The sequence below is a fragment of the Telopea speciosissima genome, chromosome 4 (genome assembly GCF_018873765.1).
Source record: "Telopea speciosissima isolate NSW1024214 ecotype Mountain lineage chromosome 4, Tspe_v1, whole genome shotgun sequence".
In the NCBI taxonomy this organism is placed as follows: Eukaryota; Viridiplantae; Streptophyta; class Magnoliopsida; order Proteales; family Proteaceae; genus Telopea; species Telopea speciosissima.
Genome location: NC_057919.1, coordinates 31,092,165 through 31,104,693, shown reverse-complemented (window position 1 = coordinate 31,104,693; position 12,529 = coordinate 31,092,165). Strand labels below are relative to the sequence as shown.

The 12,529-nt window shown below is 39.2% G+C and overlaps 1 protein-coding gene across 1 annotated transcript in view; it reads right to left on the bottom strand.

Moving 5' to 3' along the window:
* LOC122659199 (glutamate receptor 2.9-like) overlaps window positions 1–12,128 on the bottom strand; it is a 17,896-nt gene extending 5,768 nt beyond the window's left edge. The window contains exons 1-6 of the mRNA XM_043854338.1: window positions 11,943–12,128; window positions 9,739–9,856; window positions 9,342–9,655; window positions 7,229–7,309; window positions 4,271–4,325; window positions 1,838–2,041 (exon numbers count right to left, since the gene is read on the bottom strand). Coding sequence (XP_043710273.1) covers window positions 1,838–2,041; window positions 4,271–4,325; window positions 7,229–7,309; window positions 9,342–9,655; window positions 9,739–9,856; window positions 11,943–12,128 — 958 coding nt within the window. The remainder of the gene's footprint in view (window positions 1–1,837; window positions 2,042–4,270; window positions 4,326–7,228; window positions 7,310–9,341; window positions 9,656–9,738; window positions 9,857–11,942) is intronic.
* Between the last annotated feature and the right edge of the window lie 401 nt (window positions 12,129–12,529).

Genomic DNA, 12,529 nt, shown 5'->3' with positions numbered 1-12,529 from the left:
ATAAAATATGTATACAAGATGTGGATCATGAATTTAATATACACCATTGATAAAATATATTAAAAAATAATTTATTTTGTATAAAAGATAATACAAAAATGACAAATCAATGTCAGACGATTCAGACCTGGCCCACCCTGAACCCTAGAGAACCAGTCTTAGACTGTTTCTTGATATCCCAGCCCGACCTCAAGTCAACCATGGTTTGGTTGCAAAATCCCTAGTTAGACTCATACCTAAATGTGTCAAAGTTTTAAAAATTTTTTTTTTAATTGTCAAAGGTAAATATTGATTTGTCAATTACTCGAACATGTCCATCAAAGATCTAGACTCGGCACAGATTCCTATTTTTTGAGAATTGACTTTGAACTTTTCTCCTTAGATCCAGGCCAATCATGACCTCATCTCAGGCAACTAGTTCAGTAGGGCCAGTTCTTCGACGTTCTTCTTTTAATTGACAAAGTTGAATACTCGTTTAGTTCCTTGATTCAATAGGCAAAGTTTTTCTATTTGTCAAAGTTGAACAGTTCTTTTCTATTTGTCAAACCTGTGTGGCCAATGGTCTTAAAGTCTAGACCCCTCGGCCCAACCCATGAGCTGCCTTTTGTTTGAGTTATATAGTCACAACATGGTTTTAGTGCATGGTATCCAGTCGGGTATTGATTGCCTTCAAAATCCATATGATATCGGCACAAATTAATTGTATCAGACAAACTTGTCCCTAATTTTTCCTAAAAGATAGGTTTTTTTTTCTCACTATTTTATCCTTTGTCAGTACTAGTTCCCTGATAAGGTATCAGTATTGGTCACCTTCAAAATTGTACAATATCAATGCATCGGGCGATCAGATAGCAATACCTCAAACCATGATTCACAATGAACTTACTAGACTTTTAGCAATCTTAATTCTTCGAACAAAAGCAACATTGACCACAATTCCAATACAATGATTGAACAAAGGAAAATGAAGAACTTTGCTGTTGGTGTATACATTATAGAAAAACTTTTCACATTCTAAGAAATTAAGAAATAGGAAAAAGAACGTTGCTTGGTCATGTGATTCTTGTACCCAGACACTGGAGTGCAAGAACTTATAGTCCCGCCCCCTATGAAATCAAAAAACCCATCCATGTTGATACCTTGACATTCGTTCTCATTAGCCCCTGTGCTAATACAAGGGCTACACGACCAAGCAACGATCTCTTGCCCCTAAGAAATATAGATTCATGACTTGTCAGCTCAAGTCCATCATATCCTCTACTTTTTTACTTTGTTAACACATAGATTGATGATGTGGCAAGGACAGTATCCTAATTATGTATGGAATTTTCTTATCACTTCACCATCCTCAATGGTTTGTGTTGAAACAATTGTTTGCATGCATGCCAATAAAAAAAAAAGTAAAAAACATAAATGAGACAAAAATCCTGATAACGCAATGATTGATTTATGTTTCCCGTTTCTCTCTTGAAATTCAAAATTTTTTATGTTGGAAATAAAATATGTTTTCATTTCTTTAAGTCAGACGTAAAATAGGTTTTCAAAAATAATTTGAAAGTGACGATGAGTTATTGCCTTACACATTTTTCGAATACACATGTGAAAAGACAAGATATACCCTCATTAGACAAAAAAATGTCTTAAATTGAGATGGGCAAAAAAGTAAGGTTACAAATTAGTAGGTGTTAAGAAGAAAAACCCAAAATAAGAAAAGGAAAAATGTTTAAGTTATAGCATCAAAGAGATTAACAAGTTGTTAGAAAAGCAGGTCATTTAACTTATAGCTCTATCTTAAACTTTAAATTCTTTCGAAAATGGATCGATGTAGAAGACATACCTGCAGACGCGGCATTAACAGCATCTCCTCTTGAATCTCTCACATGAAGAACAATCTTTGAGTTATAATTAGGATGAACAGCATAGAAATCAGAGAGTGCCATGGAGATGCATCTTTCTGCAACCTTTCCAATCACTGAATCTAAATCAAGGACAACACCAACATGAAACAAGGTTGGGTTGTTGGGATTGCAATCTTGAGCTACTGTTATGAAAGCAGAATGAAAATAACTCATAAAAAGAGAGAAGAGAAGAAAGAAAGAGAAACTTTTATTATTCTTCATTTCTAATGTCATCACTAATAAGATCTAAACAAAAAAAATATATATCATTTTGAAAACTTCAATCTTGAAATCAAGTTTTATATATAGTGGGGGAGAGTGTCTCTCCCTTCAGATTTTATCATCCATGAGAAATTTCGAGTTACTTTCTTGTGAAGAGATGAAATTTTTGAAGTTCTCATCAAGTTACAAAGTCAAGTTTTGACTTTAGACATCTACTTATCATACAAAGTTTGGAATTTTATGTTTGAAGTCAATGAGATTAATTGGACGGCAATAATTGTAAGATTTTATGTTTGAAGTCAATGAGATTAACTGGACGGCAACTTTATGATCACGTAAACAAACTATTACGTGCAGAAATCCCCATCCCAATATCGGGAATCAATATTGGGAACGTGTGTAGAAGCATCAACACGAGTGAGATTTTTACGTATCATTGGGGAATGGACGATTATTTCACACCCCTTTGTGTGCCCAATATTAGGGTGGAGATTTCATTCTATGCCTTCTTAGATAATGAGCTGCGAGACCAACATTGGCACACCAAAAGGTGGCCGGTTCAGATTAGCCTGGTCCTGAGTAAGTCCGTGGCAGCAGCGCGGGGCCGAAAACATGCAGCACACCAAAAGGTGGTTGGAGCTTGGCTGGCAGCCCCATACTGAATCCCTTTGTAAGAATGAAAATATATATCTAGGTGTCACCACAAATAGTGACAACAAAATTTTGTCACCACTTGTTACATTACACATGGGCATGTCCATATGTGTGGGTGGGGTATAGGTGATAGAGAATGTTACTTTCATCTCACAGGCGAAATTTCAACCAAGAACAAACAAGAGCAAACAAGAGCAGGAAGTGGTATATGTTATATGTTCTAAAATATAAAAGTTTAAAAAATATCATTCCGTTCTTTATTTGAATTTTTTATTTGGTAGTGTGAGTTAAACAGCAAAGTGTGTTACTTTTAGTCCACATTGGAAGTGGAAGAAAGGTTTCTCATGTTTATAAGTAAAGATTAGAACCAAGGGGATGAGTTCTAGCGAGAGGTATCTCTCATATAAGGTGAGGGGTAGGTTCCAGGTGCTGTTCAATCACACGTGCATCGAGCTAGGCCGTGGTGGTTGTGGGTTTGTTTGTGGGTTGAGCTAAAATGAATCTTTTTATTTTAACTCAATAGACACCTATATGTACATACACACCCATACACAAAGACACCTATACGTACAAGGCCATACGCGTACAGGTACCTGTATGTATGGATTATCATCCTTTCCAATTCCTAAAGCTCGGCAGTGCGGCAGTACTTGGTGGGGATGCTAACACATGGCAGCTCAGACATCCAACGGTTTGAGCTCAACATAGTCAATGAGCTTGGACCGTTGGATGTTCAAGCTGCCACATGTCGGCATCTCCACCTAGCACTAGCGCACTGCCGAGCTTTAGGGAATTGGAGAGGATAATTTTTCCTATATGTATAGGGTGGCATCCATAAACATTCACATCATACCGGTACGTATAGGTGTATGCTCATCTTTAAATAGGGGTGAAAACTAGGGCTGCAACAGGGTCGGGTTGGGCCGGGCTATATAAAACCCTAGCCCAGCCCTAAGTCCCCTTAGCTAGGCCCAGGCCTGACCCGACCCTGACTCAAGGCCTGAAAAATCCAACCCTGACCCGCCCTTAGGGTCGGGCCGGGCTGACCCTGATTGGCCCTAATCATGGGGAGGGGTAAGGGAGATGCATGGGTTGGACTGGGCTGGGAAGAAAATGATCAATTTTAGGTAAAATAACACTATAATAAAATGTTTATATTACTTATTATTTTCATATATAATATATTATATAACAAAATGTGGATGGCATTTAAAGCTTAATATATATATATATATATATATTATCAATATATATTTTATAGTATAACTTAAAACAAGGTCGGATTGGGCCAGGCCAGGCTCAGCCCAAAGCCTCAACCCTGACCCGACCCGGCCCTAACTCAAGGTTAGAAATTTTCAGTCCTGACCAACCCTCAGGACCAAGATATCTCAACCCAGGCCCTATTCGGGCTCAGGGCAGGCCAGGACAGGTTTGGGCTGGTAGGGCCAAACTTGCACCCCTAGTGAAAACCAAAACAAAAAATCAGTTTTGCATACTTGGAGTATTTTGTCCGGACCTGCTCTCTCTATCACCTTCTGCTGTTGTCTGCAACTACGGATAGTATACCAACCGTATAAAACAGAAGCAGTGTACCAGTGTCTTCTATCACTATTTACAACTGCTTTGTTGCTATGTTTACTACTACTGTTCGTAGCATTACAATCGTTTTTCAAACAAGCATTTAGTGGTCCTAGCCTTACTCTCCCATTTTAGTCGAAGTCTCTATGCATAAGACATTTGATTAGTTGTTGAGTTATCTTGGAGGTAAAGTACGAGAAACCCCTATTGCACTTATATAGGGATCGTTTCAGACCTGAAAGAGAATGTCTACTTTGGATGCAACTCAAACAAATCTTCTGTTCATGGGGAGGAGAGAGATAGACTCATGGGACTACTAGCGTAGGTCACACTCCTGGACATATATCTTTTTCCCTTAAAACATATATGAGTGATTCAAGTCCTTTTGGATGAAAAGAGTGATTTTGGCCGTATTTATTATTTTTTCCATTCAAGGGTATTTTGGTCATTTAAATATTGTTTTGTTGTTGCACTTCATTAAATAACTTTCTTTTATGTTTAATGACATATTAGGGGTAATTTTTGGCACCTAAACCCTTTTCCATGTATTTAGGGCATCTTACGGTTCTTTTTTTTTTTTACAATTTTATCCTCTGGGGGCATTTTTTAAAAAATTTCATGCATGGTTTTTGCAAAAAATTTACAAAAAATTATTATGTTCCGGATAATTGTTTCATTTCATTAGAACTTGTTTTAGACATTTCTTGCATTCAAACATAGTTTAATGGATTTTTTTTTCTTGCATCTTGGCCCCAAAGAGTAATTTCGTCATTTTACAAATCAATATTCAATTTCACCATAAGCTAGCTAGATGTTGCCTTTTTTTATTTTTTATCATGCTAAGCCTGGATTAGGTGTTTGATTATTTTTTAATTTGGCCTCAGAGTTATGTTTCAAAATTATGGTAAAATGCATTAACTAAAGCTAACTAGAATTCATAATGTAAATAAGTACCTACCCTAGGGTTAATAATTAATTAGGTTAAGTCTTTAATTTTAACTAGCTTAATTAGATTCATAAACCTTAACCAATATAAACTAAACCTTCCAAATTATATTAGGTTCATAACATGTATAAAGAACAAGTATACAACAAGAGTATGGTCTAGGAAGACCAATTTTGGCTAGGCATTCTAGGGTTGTCTAACACCTTCCCCAAGCGTAACTTGACACTTAGCAATGATTTGGGCAGTCTTGCCATTGAGTTTGGAGTTAATTTAGTCTCCCTCCTGCAAAGAAGGACATCATTAATGGGTCCTAAACCACAATCAAGGTAGCGACTCCCCTTTCTCTTTTACCTACAGTCACCCCGTTTCTATTTGATGTTCTTAAAAAATTGGTTTCGATCAAATTTGGATTGATCGTGTCCATCAATTCTCAATCAAAGGTTTATTGTATCAAGGAGGGAAACATCCCTTGGATTTTTAGGCCAAAAATGGTGGATGTATAAGGCTTATCTTGTTGTGCAATCACCACTATGAGATTGCTTGAGGACGGATCGGGAGACTACTTCTCTTCTTAAATATCAACCAGAAATTGTGGCAGACTGACCCCTGGATAGTATTTTAGGGGCAACTTTGTACTGAAATATGAGTTTAAGGTGATTCAAAATGGGTTTTGAAGAATACAGAAAGGGCTACGACTTTGGTTCTTTAAGTTTTTACAAAATAAGAATAGAAAGGGGTGAGAAGGGACCGTGAAGTGAGGGTCACTGCACAGATCCGAATCTGAGAAACTAAAAGAGAAAGTTTTAGAATTCGGTGTGGATAAGGTAATGAAAGGAAAATGTTATGGGTTTGGTATGGGGTTGGAAAAGATTTAGATTAAAAGATAAAAAGAAATATAGAGAAGAGAAAGTAGGGATGCAAGAAGCTTCAAGAGATCTACTCTTCTAGGTGGATCTTTGAAGTGAAGCCCTTCAACTCTTCAAGGCTGCACAAGGAAGATCTTACTCTTCTAGTCAAGGGAAACTCTTCATGGTTTCTTTAGAACTGTTCTAGGCTCTCATAAGATGCAACTAGGCAATTTGAAATTTCATTCAGAAACTACCATGGAATCCTTACAAGCAACATAGATAGGCTTTTTATAGGTAAATAAAGAAAACCCTAAAAGTGACTACAACATCTCAACCTTTAATCTTAATGATGTACCAATGGTTGAGATTAAAATAAGAAAATAAAACCCAAAGCATAACATAGGGGGCTGCATTTTGCATTAGATGCTTCTAGCTTTTGTAGTCTTCAAAGAAGACTTTCTTGGACCAATATGAACTTTGTAGTTTTCAAAGGAAGACTCTTGAGAGAAGTAGTTGAAGGAACTTGGACCAAGAAAATCTTTGGGAGAAAGGTTGCTACATCATCTTTCCACTAGGGTAGTTGAAATCATCATCAAGGAGGATGCCACATCATCTTCCACCATGAATCCTTCCATCTATCAAACCCTAAAATCTCCTACGATATCTCAGCCGTCGATTCCAATTGAACTTCAATGATTGAGATTAAACCATTACTTTTCATGTAAAGACTAAGAAATATTAGTCATGGGCTTGGGCTTTGATGCGATCTGATCTCCTTGGAGACTTGTGAATATGGGCTGGATGCACTTGGACTGCATCATTCCCTCCTTGTAAGAAAGAATTCGTCTCTGAATTCAAATCTTCATCATTGCTAGAGTCTTCCACAAATGGTGTAATGGTGCACATTGAAAACATCATGAATCTTCATGTGGGATGGAAGCTTGAGCCGGTATGCATTGGGGTTAATGTGTGCAAGAACTTCAAGAGGGCCAAGCTTTCGATCACTAAGCTTGTAGTAGCTTCCCGCGGGGTGACGCTTTGGTGGCAAGTAAGCCCAAAAAATCATCAGGTTTAAAGATTACCTCACGATGCCGTTCATCAAAAGCCTTTTTGTAGAGCTCCATCTTATCTTGAAGCTTTTGATGCACAGTTTCATGGATTGCCTCATTTCGGAAACAATATCATCAACTTTTACAATTGTCTTTTTTGGAAATGGGATGGGTGAGAGGTCAAGAGCCATTTTTGGTTGTCTCCCATAAACAATTACAAAGGGACTATAACCCCTGGTTCAATTCATCGAAAAATTAAAGGTAAACTCACCAAGATATAGTCGATTTTCCCAAGAGCGGGGATTGTCATCGATCGAGGTCCGCAACAAGTTTCCCAATGATCGATTGACTACTTCGGTATGGCTATCATTTTGAGGATGGAACACCGTACGAAACTGTAGTTTGGTGCCAATGCTTTTCCACAGTTGCCGCAAAAAATGACTACGAAACTTTGTATCTCGATCGGAAGTGATAGTCTTTGGAAGACCATGCAATTTGTAAACTTCTTTAAAAAAAAAGATCGACGATCTGGGATGCATCCATTGTTTTGCAGCAAGGAATGAAGTGAGCCATCTTTGAAAATCTATCAACCACCACAAAAATGGAATCTATACCTCGAAGTGTGCGTGGCAATCCAAGGACAAAGTGCATAGATATGTCTTCCCAAGGAGCTTGTGGTATGGATAAGGGTAGGTAGAGACCCATATTGGTGTTCTGTCCCTTACCTATTTGGCACTTTTGACACTTCATCACATGGCGGTGCACGTCTCTCTTGAGCTGGGGCCAAAAGTACTTAGCGGCAACTAAGAGCCCGCTTGATAACCTTACAAGAAATAGTTTCTGGTGTTTTTCCGTTCTGAGAAATGAAAAAACACCTAAAAATTGCTTCATAACGAAGTGTTTTTTGTGACTGTTTTTGGAAACATAAATCAAAATTTATGCTCACTGGAAGACTTTTGATAGAACACGTTGGACATGTTATGTTGTTTCTTGCCTGAAAATTGGAAAAGTGTGCCTGATAAAAATATCCTATATTCGTGAACAAAGCTCCAACCTCCATCGCTGCTCTCACGAACAAAGCTCCAAGGAACCTTTGGTGTCCTCCAACCTCCATCACTGTGAAAAAATGAACAAAGCGTCAAGGAACCTGGTGTCCTCCAACCTCCATCGCTGCTCTCACACGAGCACTCAAGTGAGAAAAACCAACAAGCTTTACAAGGGGAAAACGGCAAGCTCTGATCTGCGAAGAGAGAGCAGAGTTCATGGGTGTGAAGAATGTGAAGGAGCTTCCCGGGATGATCTCGTAGGGGATATATACGATATCACAAAGGCATTGCAGAAGAGGTTTTATCCTCAGGATCTCAGAGCATTCACCATTGCCAAGAGTTCTTATTCGGGGGTTTCGTTGAAGCCATTGGATAGAGAAACGAGAATGACGAAGGAGATTGCTGCTAGGAGGTTGAACAACGAAGGAGAATCGGTGTCATTGATCGTACTATGTTTTCTACACTTTGTCTATGTTTTGTGGCAGTAACTGAGCTCTTGGATTCTGAAAATTGCCTTCTCCTCTAGGTAAGAGTTTGGTTCAATTCACCTTTTTTTTTTTTCCTCATGTTTGTCTCTATTCTATCCTTGGTTCGATTTCTGACCGTAGCCTGATGAGCATGATCGTCTTGACCTAGTCCAATTCTTTTGATCTCATCTTCAATGCCTCTGTTCTCGACCAGAGGAAACGATTGTAAAGGCCAAGCCTCAACCATTGAAATCTTATCTCTTCTGGTTATTTTTAGAGGGCCAAACGGTACAAAATTTTCCATGCCATGAAACTGTTGAAACTTGAAACCAGAGCTGGAGGTGGGTTTTTTTAATTTTAAAACCCTAATGATTTCCTTTTGTTTTGCGATTTGGGGAAGAAGCTCTCCGATTCCTTTTGTTAATTTTTTTTTAAAAAAAGGGTTTTGCTTGTTTCCAAGAACAGGTTTAAAGCGGGTCAAAAACGGTTTCTCAGCATAAAAAATGAAAAAACTATTTTGCTGTTTCTCAGCACATAATCAGAACAGAAACACCAGTAAGGTTATCAAGCGGCCACTAAGTGTAGTGTCTTTTCGTGCCCAAAGTGTCCTTCATTGTTCATTTCTCCAATCACCTTTTGTCGAAGGGAGCAATCCGGAACACACAAGCGATTTTCTTTGAATAAGAAATCATCACAAATAGTAAAATCAGCAAGGACCTTGTCTTTTGCATCCGAGAGGTGTTTGGAGAAGTAATCATCTTCTTCATAAAGCTCTTGAAATGATTCAAAACCAAGCACAGTAGTACGCATCATAGAGAGCAAACCCTTCTTGCGACTAAGGGCATCGGCAACTTGGTTTTGAACACTGGCCTTGTGCTTGATATGGAAGTTGAATTCTCGAAGATACTCCACCCATTTTGCTCGTCGAGAACTGAGCTTTTGTTGACCTGAAATATACTTTAGAGCTTCATGGTCAGTGTACAAAACAAACTCCCTAGGAATCAAATATGGCCTCCAATGTTCAAGGTACGAAAGAGAGCATAGAACTCTAAATCGTAAGTGCTATAACGGAGCTTAGCACCATTCAACTTCTCGCTAAAGAAAGCGATGGGACATCTCTTTGACTTAAGACTCCTCCAATATCGGTTCTGGAAGCATCACAATGAACCTAAAAAATAAGGTCAAGATTTGGAAGAGATAGAACTGGAGCGGTGCTCAATCTTTCTTTAAGTTGTTCAAAACTCCGTTGGGCTTCATCGGTCCATACAAAGGCTCCTTTTTTATGCAAGATGTGAGTGGGGCTGGTATGGCACTGAAATGTGAAATGAATTTATGGAATTCCGTGAATACTGGCTTTATCAATGTGATCATGCCGGCCTTTATTTATAATATTGAAATCATATGAAAAAACTATAACTAAGCAATGTGGGACTAAAACCCACATACAAGAATACCCCCACGGACAGATTTACGTTTGGACCCATGGAGAGGGCTTGCAGTAGTCGGCGGTAGCTGGTGGAGGCGGTGGAGGGTTGGTGGTGGCTGGCGGAAGTGGTGGAGGGGCTGGCGGTGGGTGGTTTTAGGGCAAAATAGCAAAAAAGAAAAAGAAGAAGAGAGAAAAAATCAAAAAAATTTTACTTCCCAAATCCCCAGAATATTTTTGGCTCTGATACCATGTGCATACTGTGGCAGGAATAGGATTTTTTGGGCACTTTTACGGCTACAACGGATGTTGATGCTATAGCCTTCACGATATGGGAGGATGGTTTACGGCTGTTTGATTTTGGCCAGCCTAAACATTGAATTTGATAATATCAGGTCCAATATTTTGAATCGGGGTTGTCTTCCCTCTTTGGAGCTGGCCTACGCCATACTTTCGGCTGAGGACACGAGGCGCACTGCTATGGTTCATCCTGTCACTCAAGAACGATCAACCCTTATTTTTGGTTCTCAATCTTCCCATGGAAATTACTCTCGTCCTCCTCCTATTGATCGGCCAACTAGTGATCGCCCGCCTATTAAATGCGATCATTGTGGGAAGGACTGGCACACCAAGGACCGATGTTGGAACCTTCATGGTCATCCTGCGGATGCTCATGGGCGTGGAAAGGGGGGTTCCATTGGCCCAGTACCTCTCGTGCTAATCAGGTTACTACTGAAGATCCATCTGAACAGTCTCTTTCCTTTGTGATGGTTGAGTTGCAAAATCTATGGGATATGATGAATTGTTTGGACACATCTTCTTCGGCATCTGTATCTCCTTCCATAGCGGCTTCAGCTTTGTCTCTACCTGCTCCTTCCAATGCACCTTCTTCCATAGGTATTTCATGACAAGACACTACAGTATACTCAGACTTGTTTAGCATTACATATACAACATCTACCCCTTCCATAACACCCTTTACATCCCTTATTGTGAGCAAATTTGGGGTTGGGGAATTTTCCTTCAATGGAGACTTGAAAGGTTCCTTGCTAGGTGCCAAAGTAATTCTTTTTTTTACTAAATTCAAAAGAATAAGTATTGTTCCTTCCATCATGAGTAGTCCTCCGGTCAAATTGCCAAGGTCGCCCAAGAATTATGTGACTAGCATCCATGGGCAATACGTCACACCATATTTTGTCATAATATGTAGATGCAATGGAGAGATGAATAAGGCAATGTTTGGAAACGGTTACCTCGCTACCACGCTTAAGCCAAGACATTTTGTATGGAGTGGGGTGTTCTTTCAAGTCTAGCTTCAACTTTTAAGCCACCTCTTCTGAAATTACCTTCTCACAACATCCGCAATCAATGATGAGTTGACATACCTTACTGGCAATGGTACATGCCATGTGAAAAATATTGTTGCGCAACCATCGGTCAACGGTTTCTTGCTTTGAGGTGAGAAAAATCTTTCTCATCATGAGGAGTTCGCCGGTATCGGCATGGAGAACTTACCCTTCTTCTTTATGTTCATGTTCTTCTTCTAGAGATTCTTCATCTTGGAAATCCTCATTTTTAGATTCATCTTCTTGGTCCTCAAAACCCAACATATCACCTTTGCCGTTTTGAGAATTTTTGGCTTTACGGCTATTACTTGCTCAGTGACCAATCTCTCCACAAGAATAACATCTTATAGCGGTGGAGGAACTTGTACTGGTTTGGGCAGTAGGATTAGGACCTTTTGGTTGAGAAGAATTTTTGTCCAAGTTAGAGGAACGGTCAAAAGAATTAACTGGTTTAGGAGTGCTTACCGGATTTTGACTTGGCCGATTGGAAGTGAAAGTGGTTTGTTGTTTACGGCTTCGAGAGTGCTCCACTTTAAAGGCTCTTTGATGTGCATCTCCCACATCCCAGATGTCAAGAACTTCAAGGGCTTCTTGAATGTGAGATTGTATCCCATTCAAGTATTTGTTTACAAGTATATCTTCTGGATCCATGATATTGTTACGGATCACCAACTCATTGAGCTCATTGGTATACTGATCTACCGTTCACGTACCTTGTCTCAAATTTTGGTACCGTTGGTAGAGCTCTCTTTTGTATCCTTTGGGAAGGAAATACTTCTTCATCTTGTCTTCCATCTTTCTCCATGAAGTGATGGGTGGGTGCTTTGTCGACTGATTGACGTGTTTGCTTCTCATGTCGCCACCAAGCGATGGCCTTGCCTCGAAATCGCATGGAAATGATGCCAATTCGGCGATCGTCTGGGACATGTCTATGTTCAAATACTTTACTTACAAGAGTCAACCAATCAAGAATTTCATCGGGTGGATCAGTACCTGAAAATTCTGGTATGTCTCTTTTGATCTCCTTTTCCCAATCCGGTTCTCGGACTCCT